The sequence below is a fragment of the Trachypithecus francoisi genome, unplaced genomic scaffold (genome assembly GCF_009764315.1).
Source record: "Trachypithecus francoisi isolate TF-2019V2 unplaced genomic scaffold, Tfra_2.0 Lachesis_group6, whole genome shotgun sequence".
NCBI lineage: Eukaryota > Metazoa > Chordata > Mammalia > Primates > Cercopithecidae > Trachypithecus > Trachypithecus francoisi.
In genome coordinates, this window is record NW_022681471.1 from 367699 (window position 1) to 383031 (window position 15333).

Here is a 15333-nt window from a genome sequence, read left to right on the forward strand (position 1 = left end):
TCCCTAGGCAACCCAAGACAAGTAATCTCAGAGAGCAAAGGCCTCACTTCTCTATCAATAGAATGAACGACTTGGATTGGCTAAAGGCCAGCAAAATTCAGCCCAGGTCTTCAAATTAAGACTGTTGTTTTTTGTTGTTGTTGTTTTTGTTTTTAACACTTCAAAAGGGTTGAAAAAACAACACACAAAGAAGAATACACAACAGAAATCCGATGTGGCCCACAAAACCTAAAATATTTGCTACTGAGCCCTTCACAGAAAACGTCTGCAAAGCCCTGCACTGGACTGCTGGTTCACAGTCACCCACGACACCTGAACACATCCCCACCTTCTGGGTCCCAGCCTTCAGAAATGATCTTAGCAAAGTTACCCAACTCTTTGGAGCCTCAGGCTCCCCATCTACAATACGCCCATCTCAGAGGGCTGCACTTGAGGATCAAATGCAAAGCACCTAGCATGTGTTTGGATGGACACAAATCCTCAATACATGGTTACTATCATAGCAAAATGTTACCTAAGCAAAAGTTAGGTAGGTTATTAGAGGTAAGGACACATCCTGTTAACAGAGGGCAAAATCTCTTCTATTCCTTCTTCCTTCATGGTAACACATGACATGAAGGGGCACCAGGAGCAAGCTGGAGCAAAAACTAAAGTGGTTTAAGAAATTTTATCTATAAAGTTCTCCTCCCACTCAGTCAAGCTAACAAACTGACTAGTTCCTCGAGTCCTTGTATTTGGTGATTGCAGTGGGTCCTTCACATGGGCACTATTTCCCAGGCACTTTTGAAAAGCTTGTTCTTAAGGGAAGAACCACTTTCAGGGCCTTAGATGAACATGAGATCTTGATTTTTTTTTTTCAAATCCACATTAATTTTCTACTATCATTCAACATTAACGTGCCTTGTTCTTTGCATAAGAAAGTATCGAATCTCTTACTTTACAAGTAATATCTAGACCATAGGAATTTTCTCCTCTACTTGTTGCGCCTCCCATTTTTTCAATTCTTGAGATCACACCCAGAGGAACATCAAGTATTAGAGCAGAATCCTGTAATGGACAAAAATACAATAGTCAGTATTTCTGTCAGTATAATTAAAACATCAAAAAACATATAAAAACAACCATATGCTTTCAGGGTGATTTTACCTTGGCCCTTTTAGCACTTTATGAACAAAAATATGATACAGATCACACATGACAGAGCAAGCATTAAAACAGTCAATTATGCAATCAAAATGCATCCCCAAACATTTGCCATTGTGCACTGCCTCCGGAGTCAAGAGTAAACTCCTAGGTACACATTCCCAGGATATCTGTGATGTCACTTCTAGCCTGTTTCCGTAGGATTCTCTCCCACAATATTCTACACTCCAACTAAGTAAACTTCTTCAGTCTTCAGATGCTTCATCCACGATCAGGCCATGTGCTTTGCTCAGGGTGTTCCCTTTGCCTAGAATGATCTATCTTTCCCAACTACCAAAATTCTCCCCATGACTTTTGCCTTGGCTCAGCAAGCATCACCTCTAATGAGGCCTCGCTTCCCAATTAGATCAGGCAGAGTTCATCACTTTTTCCTCGGAAGTTCCACAGCACTTGATTCAGACTGCTGTTAATCACTTGCTTCACTCTGCCTTGTTACCACCCCCACTAGAAACCAAGCATCTGGAAATGGTGCTTGTCTCTGGCATGGGTGCACTTCCCAAAGCAGAAGCACAGCAAGGCTTCTCCATCATTTGCTATCCAACGCTGGGTGCAAGTGGTCTAGAAGACTGCTGGCATAATGGAATCATGTTAGTCAAGTAATAGCACAATCATCACCAGGAGATCATCACAGCAGCTGCCATGTAGGAAATACCTCTCTTCTGTGCCAGGTACTACAATAGGGGCTTTGCACGCATCATCTCATTTTATCCTCACAACCATTCCAGGACATAGGTGAAGTATCCCTGTTTCCTGAGTTTTTCAAAGCTTCAATAACTTATTTAGTAAGTATATGGCAGGGTGGACATTCAAGCAATGCTTGAAAACACACATTAAAAGCGCCATAAAAATCGTCCTACTCTTTGATCCAATAATTTTGCTACTAAGAACTTATGGCTATCGCTTAACAAAAGGAAGATGTTCAATGGAGCTAGAGGTAGATAACAGGGTAGAAAAAACTATAGTCAACTTGATGGAACAAGTATACACACAGCTATTAAAATAATTATGGTACATGGAAAAATAAGTTTAAGTGGGAAAAAGCAGCATACAACATACATGGTGACTACAATAACATGAAATATCTATCTACAGGGACAAAGACATGAAGGGCTATACCATTTTTAATCCAAAATTCTCTTTCATGCTGTGACAGATGAGTTCGAAAAATAAAGAAAAAAATTTTTAAGGGGTATTTGATTTTTTGTTCTTTAAAACCTTTTGGGGCTACAAATAAAGTTTTTCTTTTCTTTTCTTTTTTTTTTTTAAGAGATAGGTTCTTGCTCTGTTGCTCAAGCTGGAGTACAGTGGCTCACTGCAGCCTCGACGTCCCAGTCTCAAGGGATCCTCCCACCTCAGCCTCCCAAGTACCTGCGACCATAGGCACACACCACCAGCCACAGCGATTTTTTTTTTTTTTTTTTAAGATGGGGTCTCACTCTGTCACCCAGGCTGGAGTGCAGTGGCACGATCTCAGCTCACTGCAACCTCCACCTCCTGGTTCAAGCAATTCTCCTGCCTCAGCCTCCTGAGTAGCTGGGATTACAGGCATGTGCCACCATGCTGGCTAATTTTTGTATTTTTAGTAGAGACAGCATTTTGCCATGTTGGCCAGCTGGTCTCAAACCCTGACCTCAGGTGATCCACCTCAGCCTCCCAAAGTTCTAGGATTATAGGCATGAGCCACCATGCCCAGCCAAAATTTTTAAAAGTTTTTTGTAGAGACAAGGTCTTACTATGTTGTCCAGGCTGGTCTCAAACTCTTGGGCTCAAGTGATCCTCCCACATCAGCCTCCCGAGTAGCTGGGAGTAGCTGAGACCACAGATGCATGCCACCACGCCCAGCTAATTATTTTGTATTTTTTGTAGAGATGGGGGCCTCAGTATGTTGTCCAGGCTGGTCTCAAACTCCTGGGCTCAAGCAATCCTCCTGCCTTGGCCTCCCAAAGTATTGGGATTACATGTGTGAGCCACTGCTTCCAGCCTTTTATATTAAAATACAATACAGAAATAAGCAGGTATTCATAAAATATAATACAGCTCATGGTTTATCTAGAAATTCAAAAAGTGTAAAGCTATGAGCATGTACCATGAAACCACTCAGCAAGAAAATGAATGAACTATGGATACATGGAACCTGGAAGAATCTTAAGGCATCATGTGGATGAAAATCGCAATCTTTTTTTTTTTTTTGAGACAGGACCTCACTGTGTCACCCAGGCTGAAGTGCAGTGGTGTGATCTCAATGCAGCCTCAACCTCCCTGGGCTCAGGTATACCTCTCACCTCAGCCTCCCAAGTAGCTGGGACTACAAGTACGTGCCACCACGCCTGGCTAATTTTTGTACTTTTGTAGAGATGGGGTTTCACCATGTGGCCCAGGCTGGTCTCAAACTTCTGAAGCTCAAGCTATCCACTTGCCTCAGCCTCCCAGAGTGCTGGGATTACAGGCGTGGGCCACCACACTTGGCCGAGAAACGCCAATCTTAAAAGGTCAAGTGTTATGTAATTCCTTTTATATAATGTGCTTGAAATGACAAAATTATAGAGAGGGAGCCCAGAGAAGTGGTTGCAGAGGTTGAGGGGAGGCATAGCGTGAGCCTCCCCTCAACCTCTGCAACCTGAGCATGAGCGAGTTCTTTTGTGGTGACAGAACAGTTCCATGTCTTGATTACTGATGGTGATTACCTGGGATCAAATGCTACAGAACTGTGCGTAAAAGCACCCAAAAAATGAGTGCATGAAAAATACTGCTGAAATTCAAGTATGGTCAGTCTAGTTGTGCCAGTCCACTTCCTGGTTTTGATAAAGGGCTATAGTTATTGCAGGGAACTCAGTAATAATTGTAAAGGACCTCTTCTATTTTTGCAAGTTCTATGAGCTCATAATAATTCCAAAATAAAAAAGCAAAAAGTGTATGAGTATAATTATCATAATGTAGAGAAAATAGTACAAGTTCTTAGGTGGACAAAACTGGCTCAATCTGAATCCTGACATTCACTAGCTGGTAACAGTGGCGAGTACTATTGCTCAGTCACATTTATCTGAAAGTAGGGGTGATTACAGAAAATGAGTTTAAAGTACCTCGCGTCATGCTGATGACAGTAGCTAGAAAACGATGGAAGTTATTATTATTATGGCAAAGAATATCTTAGTACTTGGAAGATGTAATTGTGCTCTTTAAATATAGTGGATCAGTATGCTCTAGCAAGCATCTAACAGATCTTACTGTTTGTACCTATAAGAGAATGTCACGGGGTAAGACACCTCATGACATGACTGAAACCTAAATGACCAAAGAGAAAAATACCTACTCAGTAACAGTATATGTATATAAGCAGTATATTATCATGTATTTACTTATCAATACAGTGCAGTTATTTAAACATAGTATCAGTCTGTTATTATGCTTAGATATACTATATTGAGATTTGAGTGTCTGTGAGCTGTGTTCTTAAATGTCAAATTTATACCTAAAATACACAGAATAGATACTAAATAAGTCTGATACTCTAGTATCAACATGGAAGCAAGGATGTTTTAAAAAAGCAGAAGAATTAAAAGTGAGCTAACGCCTCGCTACTCTGTCTCTGTACAGAGGAAATTTTACAGCTCAAAGGGCCCTGGCCCTACACAGAAAAAAGAAAACAGGACACTGAGAGAACCAGCCAGCTTCTGACCAAGGCACCCAACGTCTAATGACGCTACTTGCCACATTCTCCCTGTATGACACATTCAAGATCAATAACCCAGCAGGCCAAACTGGAAGGTCCAGGAATAGGCAAATTAGTTGAACTCTCTGGATACCTGAGTCATCAGTATCTAAATATCATTAAATATTTAAGGATTTTCAAAGGCCCATTCTAACTCAAAAGTCTGTGCCTTGTACTTCTATCTACCTAAAATAACTGAGATGTAAATATGTTAAACAAGCTAAAATAATGCATATTCTCTCTCTTTCTCTCCTGTCTCTCTCATACTAAGTAACAGAAACTCTACTGAGCCCTAGGCTAGGGTTCATGAAGTTAAGATGCAGAGTTGCCCGCATGGAGTTCAGGGCCTAGCTCTATCTGGGAGATAAGACACATGGACTCAAGTAACTACAATGCCAGGTTGCTAGTGCCAAGAGCCATAGGAAAAGTCCACACAAAGTGGAATGGGAGGTCAGAGGAGGGCAAGTCATATCTGATGATTAAATAGCATGAAGGTTCTGTGGCAATGGCTACATTAAAAATGATCCTTAAAGGATGGATCAAAAGCAACTGGAGACTGGTATTTGAGAAACAAGTAAGAGTCACATCAGCTGCACATGTGGAAAAAGCATGGGGAGTTTATTTAAAAAAAAAAAATGTAGGCCAGGTTTCAGTGACGGTGATGGGAATTTCCTGGGGAGTACTACAGGGCTAGGATCAGGGAGACTGAGATCTAAAGGATGCTTCTGGAGAACAGGAATGCCACGATCAAATGGTGTTTTATGAAGATTCATCTAGCAGCAATGAGAACTCTGGACTAGCAGAAGTGAGCTACACCCACTCCTCAAAACCATGAAGCTGATACTTGAGTACAAGTGAGAGGCTATGAGGATCTGGAAGTGGAGAGGGACTGAGGTAGAAAGCAAAAGAGACTAGCCACTGGGGAAGACTCAAAGATGAATCAGCTTTAGGCCAAGATCTCTGGGATAAACAGTGGTGGTTCCACCAAAAGATGTGAAGAACACAGGAGGGGGTTTTAGAGAAAGATGAACATGGCCAATTTAAGAAACTCTGGGTTTGAGATTATGATAAATGAACCAAGTACAGATATCCAGGAGATGGCTGGATATAAAGAACTGACGAGATCCTAAGGGCACCTCGAACTCAAAATGTCCAGAACTAAATACAGTTCTCTCTCTAAACTACATTATTCTCCAAAGCTCCCTATCTTAGTGGCTGGTTACAAAAGCTAGAAACCTAGGAGTCACCCCTGGTATCCCCCTCTCTACTATCCTTAAGCCAGTCTCCCATGTCTGCCTCTTAAATCAGTCTCAACTCTGCTAACCACTCCAATTCTACCAGCAACTTCTCCAGGCCACTGCCGTAGGTGCAGTGGTCTCTATATCTACTATCGCTCCCCCTACAGTACCCAGGGTGATCTTTAGAAGAGCACATCTGATGCTATCATTCCTTGGCTCACACCACTTCAAAAGTCGTGTGAAAAGCTTCAAAAGCTTCTCATTGCCGAACTCTAAAAACCCAAATCCTGGCGGACACAGTGGCTCACACCCGTAATCCCAGCACTTTGGGAGGCCGAGGCGGGCAGATCACCTGAGGTCAGGACTTCGAGACCAGCCTGGCCAACATGGTGAAACCCCGTCTCTACTAAAAATACATAAATCAGCTGGGTGTGGTGGCAGGTGCCTATAATCCCAGCTACTTGGGAGGCTGAGGCAGGAGAATCACTTGAACCCGGGAGGCGGAGGTTGCAGTGAGCCAAGATTGTGCCACTGCACTCCAGCCTGGGGGACAAGAGCAAGACTTCGTCTCAAAACAAAATAAAATAAAATAAAATAAAAATAAAAATAATCCTGGGGAAGGTGATGGGGAGATGTTGGTCAAAGGATACACAATTTCAGTTAATAGAAGGAGTAAGTTCCGGAGATCTAGTGTACAATATAGTGACTACAACTAATTAATAACTATTGTGTACTGGAAAATTGCTGAGAATAAATTCTAAATGTTCTGACCACACAAAATACGTATATGAGGCCAGGCTTATGTTAAGTAGCTTGATTGACTCATTCTACAATGTGTATGTATTTCAAAACATGTTGCACACGATATATACAATTTTTGTCAATTAAAAAATAAATTAAAGGGCTGGGCATGGTGGCTTATGCCTGCAATCCGAGCACTTTGGGAGGCGGAGGCAGGCAGATCGCTTGAGCCCAGGAGTTTGAGACCAGCCTGGGCAACACAGCAAGACCCTGTCTCTACAAAAAATACAAAAATTAGCTGGCCATGGTAGTGCACAGCTATAGTCCTAGCTACTCAGGAAGTTGAGGTGGGAGGACTGCTTGAGCTCAGGAGGTCATGGCTGCAGTGAGCTATGACTGCACCACTGCACTCCAGCCTGGGCAACAGCGAGACCCTGTCTCAAATCAACCAATCAATCAAATGAATAAATGAAAAAATAAAAACTCCAAATCCTGAACAGGGTGGGCAAGGCCTGGGACATCCGGCCACCATCTACCTCTCTTACCTCATCCCTTGCCATTTTCCCCCAACTCAGCCATACTGTCATCTTTCATGCTTCCTTTGGTCTCAGGTCCTCTCATATGCTGTTCTCTCAGCTTCTTCTCACCTCCCCAGCCCCTGCCTCACATCTAGGGAACTCATATGTATTCTTCAGACCCCAGGTCAAGCATCATTTTCTCAGGACAATTTCCCAGGCTCCTCAAACTATTGTGCCCCTGTACTACTCCCATGCAACACTGATCACAGCTTGTTATTATATATTGACGTGATTATCAGAAGAATGTTTATCAATCCCATTAGAACTATAAGCTTTGTGAGGGAGAAACCGTGTCTGCTGTGCTCACCATCACATCCTAGCACCTGGCATAGCGCTTAACACATACTGGACTCTCAGATATTCAATGAATACAGAATGAAAGATTGGAACTGGAGCTAGAGAATTGGAAAGCAACTGACAATAGAGAAAAAAAGAGGGTGAGGACAGAACTCTGGGGAAAATAGTACTTAGGAGGCAGGAAAGAAAAAAATGAGCCACATAGAAGGCAAAAGGCAGAAATGAGAGAAGAGCCAAGAATGCATGGGGAAAAGGATAAAGGAAGGAGCAGTCAACAGAATCAATCCCTGCACAGAAATTTAAAAGTCAAGAACTCAACCGAGGCCATTGGAATGGAGCAATAAAGGAGTAGTTTCAATAGGGAACAGAAGCCAGACCACAAGAAGTAAGGAGTCAATAGTATGGGAGTGGAAGCAGCATGTGTGGACTAATTTTTAAAGAAGTTTGTCCAAGAAGGGGAAGAAAGAGGATGATAGTATCAGTGGTAGCAGGAATACGAGAAGGTGTTTTCAAATAGACACTTGGGCAAGGCTGGGCGCAGTGACTTGCGCCTGTAATCCCAGCACTTTGAGAGGCTGAGGTGGGAAGATTACTTGAGGTTAGGAGTCCAAGACGAGCCTGGCCAACGTAATGAAACTCTGTCTCTACTAAAAACACAAAAATTAACTGGGCGTGGTGGTGCATTTCTGTAATCCCAGCTATTTGGGAAGCTGAGGCGGAAGAATCTCTTGAACCCAAGAGGTGGAGGTTGCAGTGAGCCGAGATCATGCCACTGCACTCCAACCTGGGCAACAGAGCTGTCTCAAAATGGAGGGAAGGAGGGAGGGAGGGGAAGGGAAGGGAGGGAGGGAGGAAGGGGAAGGGAAGAGAAGGGGGAGAGAAGGGGAAGGGAAAGGAAGGGGAGGGAAGGGGAAGGGAAGGGAAGGGGGAGAGAAAGGAAGGAAAGGAAGGGGAGGGAAGGGGAAGGGAAGGGAGAGGGAAGGGAAGGGAAAGGAAGGGAAGGGAAGGGGAAGGAAGGGGAAGGGAAGGGAAGGGAAGGGAAGGGGAAGGGAAAAAGGGAAGGAAGGGAAGGGGAAGGAAGGGAAGGGGAAGAACGGGAGGGAAGGGAAGGGAGGGGGGGGAAGGGGAAGGAGGGAAGGGGAAGGGAAGGGGGGGGGAAGGAAGGAAAGGAAGGGGAAGGAAGGGAAGGGGAAGAGGGAAGGGAAGGGGAAGGGAAGGGAAGGGAAGGGGAAGTGAAGGGAAAGGGAAGGGAATGGGAAAAGGGAAAGGGGAAGGGAAGGGGAAGGAAGGGAAGGGAAGGGGAAGGGAAGGGGAAGGGAAGGGGAAGGAAAAGGGGGGAAGGGAACGGAAGGGGATAGGAAGGAACCGGAAAGGGGGAGGGAAGGGGAAGGGGAGGGAAGGAAGAAGAGAAGGGGAAGCAAGGGAAGGGGAAGGGAAAAACAGAAGGAAAGGGGAAGGAAGGGAAGGGAAGGGACGAAGAAGGGGAGGGGGGAAGGGAAGGGAGGGGAAGGAAGGGAAGAGAGGAAGGGGGAAGGAAGGGGAAGGAGGAAAGGGGAATTTGAGCAGATTCACAGAACAGGGGGAAGGAGAACCAAAAATGATGAAAACCAAAAATGTAAGACACAGAATAACCAATGGGGAACTAAGACTCCACAGGAGAAAGGTTTAAAGAATTGGATTCACTTTGGAAAATAAGATGTCTGATCCTTCCTCTCAGATGCGAGGGAAGGAGGAAAAGATGGGTGAAGGTAGACCTCCTTACGTGGTGACAAGGGACTTTTCAACAGAATAAGAGACGAGGTCAGCTAAAGAGCATGAAAGGTTTGTCACTGCAGTGGTAGAGGGTGTAATGAGAAGTCAATGTGAGACTGAAAGAATTGCCAAAGCGCGATGAGACCCTTCTGAAAGCCTGAACTTGTAGTGGAACGAATTAATTAAGCCTGTTATGTGACTTTCAACATCAGGGTTTAGTAGCCCACAGACCCTAAAGTTTAGGGATTAGCACGGGAACAAGGGACAAAGGAACCAAGGGTATTGGCAGGACTTCGTTTTTGTTGTTGTTGTTTGTTTTTTTAATGTGAGAAAAGCATTCATTTTGCAGCAGCAATATAAGAAGATGATTTAAGACTGGAAGTTTAAAATAATACCTATAGCATGGATCCTATGTTCCCACTGATGTTCTGATTTATGGACAGACTAGGGTGTTTTATTAGTCTATTTAGCTTATTTCACCCTACTATAAAATGAAAAAGGTGCCAAATCCACTAGAGAGAAGGACCTGAAAAGGACAGTCTTGAAAAGTTTCCAATGCATTTTTTTTCAAGGAAAATACTACAAGAATCCTTTTTGGTCGAGCTTGTAATTCAGTGAACTGGCCTTCCCTCTGAAAAAGAATGTAGATCTGGCTTAGAAATGCTCACACTGGAAGGTAAATTCTGCCTCCCTTCCTTGTAATATCCGAGGCTTACAGTTCCAATGACAGCCACCAATAGAGATTAGGAAACCTGAGTACTGCTGCACTTGTTCCATGCCCAGCTCTTAGATGGCATGACAGCCGCACCCATCTGAAAGTCATTCACAACCAGGTATTTGAGACAGAGTTTGATAGACATGTAAACTGCCCACTGTCTTGATTCTCCAAATATTACCTTTGCACTGGCAACTTATCAGAAAACAAAGTAGACCACATCATATTGTTCTTCACGGAAGTACCTTTACCAAACTAAAAGTTAACATTGTATGCTCCATCTTATACTCAACACAAAGAACCATCAAATTGAAAAGGATTCAAGAATTTTTGGGGCCGGGCGCGGTGGCTCAAGCCTGTAATCCCAGCACTGGGGAGGCCGAGACGGGCGGATCACGAGGTCAGGAGATCGAGACCATCCTGGCTAACACGGTGAAACCCCGTCTCTACTAAAAAAAATACAAAACACTAGCCGGGCGATGGGTGGCGGGAGGCCTGTAGTCCAGCTACTAGGGAGGCTGAGGCAGGAGAATGGCGTAAACCCGGGAGGCGGAGATTGCAGTGAGCTGAGATCTGGCCACTGCACTCAAGCTGGGCGGCAGAGCGAGACTCGTCTCAAAAAGAATTTTTGGGTAATACACTGCCTGAAGAACTGAATCACTGTGTCACTATCTTTTAGAGAAAAGCCAAACAAATTTGTCCTTGATTTATCCAGGAAAAATGTGCTGTTTCTGACTTGTCATCAGAAAATGAAAACTCTATATCCAACATGTTTCTCATCTTAGCAGTCCTGAATCTAGAGCCAAATTATACTACCCAAGAGTTATGATCTGCTCAACTGGAAGCCTTAAAAGCCCCCATTCCTTTAGCTTCCTCCACATTCCAATATTCCATTCTATTTTAAAAAGGGATGTGTGAAATGACCAGGAGTGAGAAATACCAACTTTGGATGGTGACCACCTCTGCTGTGAAGAGGGAGGAAAGGATGGGATTACTTCAGCTGGGCGGTAGACCCACAGACATTTACATTACTTTTCACAAGCTTTCTATAGTAAATACTTTCGATTTTTAAGAGGAGTGGGGGGCAGATGGCAGAGACGGGGTGGGGATGAATGCATGTCTAGGTGGACAAAATGGCTGCATGAGAAGTCCACAGATGAGGAGGCAGAGGGCTTGTTTAGGAAGACCAAGTTGCTTATGGGAGCCAAAGCATGGGGTGTACACACAAGGGAGGGGGGAAAGAGCAATGCTGGGAAGATAAGATGGCAGCAGAGTGGTGAGGACCATGAACACCTGGCTAGGGAATGTGCGGTAAGGTGGGAAAGAAGAGTTTCTGAGTAAGGAAATAAGAAGATTACGGGTATGTCTTAAGGAGCAGATAGAATAGAAGGGAGAGACGCTGAAGTCAGGGAGGCCTAGCTGAAGGAGACTGCCAGGGCCTAGGAGACAGACACCGGGGATGAGGGTAGAGCAACATGACTAGAAAGGATGAGGCAAATGTGATGAAGTCTACAGAGAAGTGGGGATGGGTAGACAGAGGAGACTCCAGGGTGATGAGAAGAAAACGGCACCATAAGATATACAAGAACACCAAAAGAAGGAACTGGGGGCAGGGAGAAAATTGAGTTGAACAATTTCAGCTTGACAATGAGTCTGGGATGCCAGGTGAAATCAAGGGCTCAGCAGGCAATAAGAAAGAGAAACTGGGGCTCAAAAGAGGTAGCACTATGGGAAAAAAAACATGGCCAGGTAGCACCTGCTTTGCCTATCTGTCAGCTGTTGTCATGCTCAGATGAAAGAGTCAATGGAAAAGGCTGAGTAAACTCTAAGGAGCTTTGTTACTATACAATCATGTGCATGGAGGTGACTAAAGCAAAGGGGGTGGCTTAAAGCCACGGGGAGAATAAACAGAGCAGCTTGCTGAGGTCTGGAAGCTGCAGAATCTTTACAGAAAGAGCAAGGTGGTAGAGGGCTGCGAGAAAGACCCAAGGACTCACATCTCCACGGAATCTGTTCTCACGGGGCTCCTGTGAGCCTCCTCCTCCTGGTCACACACTCCATGGCCTCTTTTCATTCTTTATCTTACTGAAACTTGCAACATTTCACACCATGGTCTGCTCCCTTCCTTCTTGAGATTCTTCTCTCCTACTGACTTCCATCACAGCCCTTTATCCAGAGATTTTCTACTGCTCTGCCTGCTGCCACTTGGTGGTCTCCACTGGCTCTTCTCGCTCTCCCCACCATGGAAAAGTGTCCATGTCCCCCAGGGTCCTCTCCTTAGCCCATATCTTTTTAATGTTACATACTCTTCCCAGCTCATGAATGTCTGTGGTCTTCAGTGCTACCAATATGCTAATGACTTCAGAAGCTCAGAGTCAGGTTTCCAATGCTTCTGAGCCATTTCCACGTGGTAGTTGTAGAGTTGTAAGTCCATGCCTTCAGACTAATTTCCCCATTGGGCTTATCTACAACATATTCCTTCTCCTATAATATAATGTCTAGTCAGATGAATGGGAGCAGCTCCTATCATTCAAGTGAAAGTTTGTTCAACTCCTCCCTCCAAATGGCCACTCAAGCCCTCCAAATCTATCATGGCTAATCCCTCTTTTCTATCTCCACTATGACTATATTAAGGCCCTTATCACTTACCTGGAAAACTAAAATAACTTCCTAGTTGGGCTTCCTGACTTCAGTCTCTCCCTCCCCTAACCCATCACACACGCTGCAGCCAGAGTTCTCTTCCTGAAATTACACTGGATATGTCATTGTCTGGGTGACTTGCATACTGCTTAACTGTGACTTATGAGACTCTTAAGGCTGCTGATTCTTCTTCCAGCCTCATCCCCTTCTGTTCCCCACTCCTCCCTCAACCCCCAATGTTCCAGCTCCAACAATCATTCAACCATCTTCATAACAAAGGTGCTTTTCCATATCGTTATACATGCGATACAGAAAAGCACCATATAGATATGGAAACTCTCTACCTGATAGGCTCCTTTTTCCTTCCTGTCCAGAAACTGTTACCATTCAAGAGTTGGTTCAAGTATCATCTCCTCTATAAAGCATTCTGTGACTTGCCACACTGGCATAATCGTCTTCTCCCTTGTACGTCTTCTCCCTTCTCACAGCACCATGCATACCACTGTAGGCTTTGTCATATTATACCACAATTACTCAACTCTATATCCTATGAGGCTGTGCAGGCCTCAAGGTATAGTATTATGCACCTTGCACAGTATTACATTCACCATGGTGCTCAGTGAATGTTTCTGGAATGAAGACATGAATGCCTGAATGAACGACGGTTAAGGTGTGTTTCTCATGCACCAAAGCACCTAAACACAAAGTGCTCCTGGAAGGAATCCTGAAAGCAGTCTCACTCATGGTAGTCTACCAGATTACAAGGTATCACCTGCCTACAGCAGGGCCTACTATAGTCACAACATTAACCCAAAGCCAAATTCCTTAGTACTCTCAAGGCCAAAAGGTGGCTATGGGATTTCTCAAATCCAGAAGCAATGTTAGTATTCAAGATGCCACAATGTAGTAGGAGCCACACTGTTGTCAAACCACAGTGACTAGGCCTTTGCCCTCTGAGCAGCACTAACAACATAGGAGCCCATTTCCTCCAAAGTTCACTCAATATACTTTTACTGTGTATTACTGTCTACCAGGACACTGTACTAGCTAGGCATGAAGGACCAAAAGGACTTAGCATTTGCTAAGACCACAGACACAGCAGCCAATCAATATGACAGAATCCATTCATTCAACACACACTGACTTAGCATCTTCAATGTGCCAGACTCCTTCCCAAGAACTGAAAGAACATCAGTGAATAGACAGACAAGCATCCTTGTTCTTAGACCACAAACAAGATGAATAAGTGAAATATATAACATAGGAGATACTGACAAGCACTCAAGAGAAAAATTAAACACAGAAAAGAGGTATTAAAAGTTTAGCTAAAGGGCCAGGGAAGGTTTCATAGCAATGTGTTAACACAGAGGCATGGAGAAAAGGCTGCAGGGACATCAAGAAGGAATGATTCCTTCAAGAGAAGCTGGGGAAGACTCGAGAGAGGGCGTGGCTCTTGAGGTGCGCTCTGAAGGATGAATAGCAGCTTCTGGAGGGGTGGAGAAAGGGCATCCAGGTTCCGTGAGAATGGCACATGCATCATGGGAGAAGGAAAGGCTCTGTGTAGTTTGAGAACAGTGCACTTGGGGAGAAGTGATGTAAGTCAAGGTTGGAAGAGACAGAAGGACTTTTATACCACACAAAGAGAATGGGTTTTACTCTGTGGGCAACAGGGAACTGATGACAGTTGAGGAACTGAGAAGCAAGCTGGGTGGCCTCACTCTAAGGATGAACACAATGGAGACAGGGTGCGGCCAGAATGCGGGGGCAGACCATGCAAGGAGGGCTAGGTAGAAGCAGGCCACTGTGGCAATCTCAGGACATGGCCACTGTTCCTCTACTTCCCTGGGCAACAGGAGGCAGGGAATCTGCCCTTGACTCCTCACAAAATAGCAGAACTGACTCCAGAATCAGACCACACACATTTGGACTCATCACTCCCACTGCAGTGTTTACATACCTGAAACAAACAGGTGTCCACTTCAAAATGCCAGTGAGATGACAGCTCTTTGTCAAACATGCAACAAAATTTTTTCAGTTGGCAGCAGAATCCACAACTAATGTTCTTGTTAGGACTTTAATTGAAGAAACACTATGATGACTCTGTTTTTAGACTCCTGTATAACCATTTAAATGGCATTCTTTATATGATGCTTTCTGCTGTCAGCTGCTTGCTTTTATACTTGAACTAAATGTTGTGGCCAATTGCTTAAAATGTTTATGTAAAACTTAGTAGAAGAAGAAATAAGTTAGTAGTCAGTGTCAGACGGGGCATTTTATTCACCCACTCAGCACTAACTCCATCCTCTAGGGCATCATATACAAACAAAAATAAAACTTGCTGAGAATTCTCCCAATTGTAAAAGCAACACATGTTCATTCTGGGTTTTTGAAAATATTGACAAGTGAAAGGAAGAAGACAAGACATGCATAATCCCTCTCTTCAGATAACCCGAATACTGA

The 15333-nt window shown here is 44.1% G+C and overlaps 1 protein-coding gene across 1 annotated transcript in view; it reads right to left on the bottom strand.

Annotated features, from left to right (window-relative positions):
• MTM1 (myotubularin 1) overlaps positions 1-15333 on the bottom strand; it is a 115231-nt gene that overhangs the window by 61438 nt on the left and 38460 nt on the right. Inside the window, 1 exon segment of the mRNA XM_033202074.1 lies at positions 937-1047. Coding sequence (XP_033057965.1) covers positions 937-1047 — 111 coding nt within the window.